The following is a 1,716-nucleotide window of genomic DNA, read 5'->3' on the forward strand; positions in this document are numbered from 1 at the left end:
ACTTGTGACAATCAATGAAACAATGTCATGGGATAGGTCTGCTTTGGAAGACACATCAGACAAGGGAAGACATATGGGAGCTGATTCACTTGATTTTAACCAAATCAGATAGCTCACAATACAACAGGAGAAGGAAGTGGAGCCCTTTTCTATATATAGGAATATTCACCAGATAAATATAATTATCTAATTTACTAAAACTAACTGATTTTCTATTAGGATAAACAACAAGAAGAGTCCTGCACATGGTCACAGTAACCCTCAGCAGGGTATAAAAGGGGACAGAGGTAAGGAGACATTCAAACTCAAGAAACCACCCTTGTGGAAACCCACTCATACCTACTAGTGAAACCCCAATCCTTCCTCTGACACCATGGTCAGCTCCTGTTGTGGCTCCGTCTGCTCTGACCAGGGCTGTGGCTCCAGCTGCTGCCAGCCTTGCTGCCGCCCCACCTGCTGCCAGACCACCTGCTGCAGGACCACCTGCTGCCGGCCCACCTGCTGTGTGTCCAGCTGCTGCCGCCCCTCCTGCTGTGGCTCCAGCTGCTGTGGCTCTAATTGCTGTGGCTCCAGCTGCTGCAGGCCCAGCTGCTGCATCTCTAGCTGCTGCCGCCCCTCCTGCTGCCAGACCACCTGCTGCCGCCCCAGCTGCTGTGGCTCCAGCTGCTGTGGCTCCAGCTGCTGTGGCTCCAGCTGCTGCCGCCCCTCCTGCTGCATTTCTAGCTGCTGCCGCCCCTCTTGCTGTGGTTCCAACTGCTGTGGTTCCAGCTGCTGTGGCTCCAGCTGCTGCCGCCCCTCCTGCTGCCCCTCCTGCTGCCTGCGCCCAGTCTGTGGCCGGGTCTCCTGCCACACCACTTGCTATCGCCCCACCTGTGTCATCTCCACCTGCCCCCGCCCCATGTGCTGTGCCTCCTCTTGCTGCTGAGCCCCCTGCCCTGTGACCACTATCTCCATTCACTTCTGCCCCCTCAGATATAGACTCTTTGGTGCTGTTGGACACATGGAATCTGACTGACATCATTCAACAGGTTGAGCCTCACCTGACTGACATCATTCAACAGGTTGAGCCTCACCATTCTAATGAACCTACCAACCTGCCACTGGCTCTGCGAGCACATTCTGGTTCATGTTAAGCTCCTTCCATGACTATCTTTTCCTTTCAATATTGGCATCAAATATGGATATTAATATGTGATCCATCAGCTAAAAAAAATCCCACTCCTCTAAATTTCTCATTCTTCCTTATCATTTTAGGGCTCTAGATTACCCTTCCTAACAGAGTGAATATTATCTGCAACCTTTGTGCAGTACTGATTTGACACCCTCTGACCTGGGGTTCAGTTATACCCTCAGACCTAGGGATCCAGTTATAGATTTTCTAACAGAGTAAATTTTTTTTTTATGTTTCGTTGCTTCTCTTTCTAATAAACTTTTCTACACATAAAAATTTTTTGGCATTGTTCCTTATTGTTTTCGTGATCATTTTACTTAGTATTAGGTAACTATATTTTACATGATGATACAGGAAGAATACTCACGTTGAAGTCACTTTGAGAATAAGTGCTATATATACGAAGTATAGATCATTTAAAATATTAGAACAAAAGTGGCACATGTGTACATGTATATGCACATGTATACATCTTAATATCCTAAATTAGGGCAGATTTCATTCATGTCTTTAGCTCTTATTTTTTAAATTTTAATTTGTTTTTT

The 1,716-nt window shown here is 46.7% G+C and overlaps 1 protein-coding gene across 1 annotated transcript; it reads left to right on the forward strand.

Moving 5' to 3' along the window:
* Positions 1–289: 289 nt before the first annotated feature.
* Positions 290–1,034, forward strand: LOC131498488 (keratin-associated protein 4-12-like). Its single transcript, XM_058705798.1, has one exon. The coding sequence runs from the start codon at positions 374–376 to the stop codon at positions 923–925; it is 552 nt and encodes a 183-aa protein (XP_058561781.1). The 5' UTR covers positions 290–373; the 3' UTR covers positions 926–1,034.
* Positions 1,035–1,716: the final 682 nt, after the last annotated feature.

Source organism: Neofelis nebulosa, chromosome 16, assembly GCF_028018385.1.
Source record: "Neofelis nebulosa isolate mNeoNeb1 chromosome 16, mNeoNeb1.pri, whole genome shotgun sequence".
Taxonomy (NCBI): Eukaryota; Metazoa; Chordata; class Mammalia; order Carnivora; family Felidae; genus Neofelis; species Neofelis nebulosa.

Coding starts and splice junctions, on each gene's coding strand:
- LOC131498488 (XM_058705798.1), top strand. CDS start 374: ATGGTCAGCTCCTGTTGTGGCTCCGTCTGCTCTGACCAGGGCTGTGGC.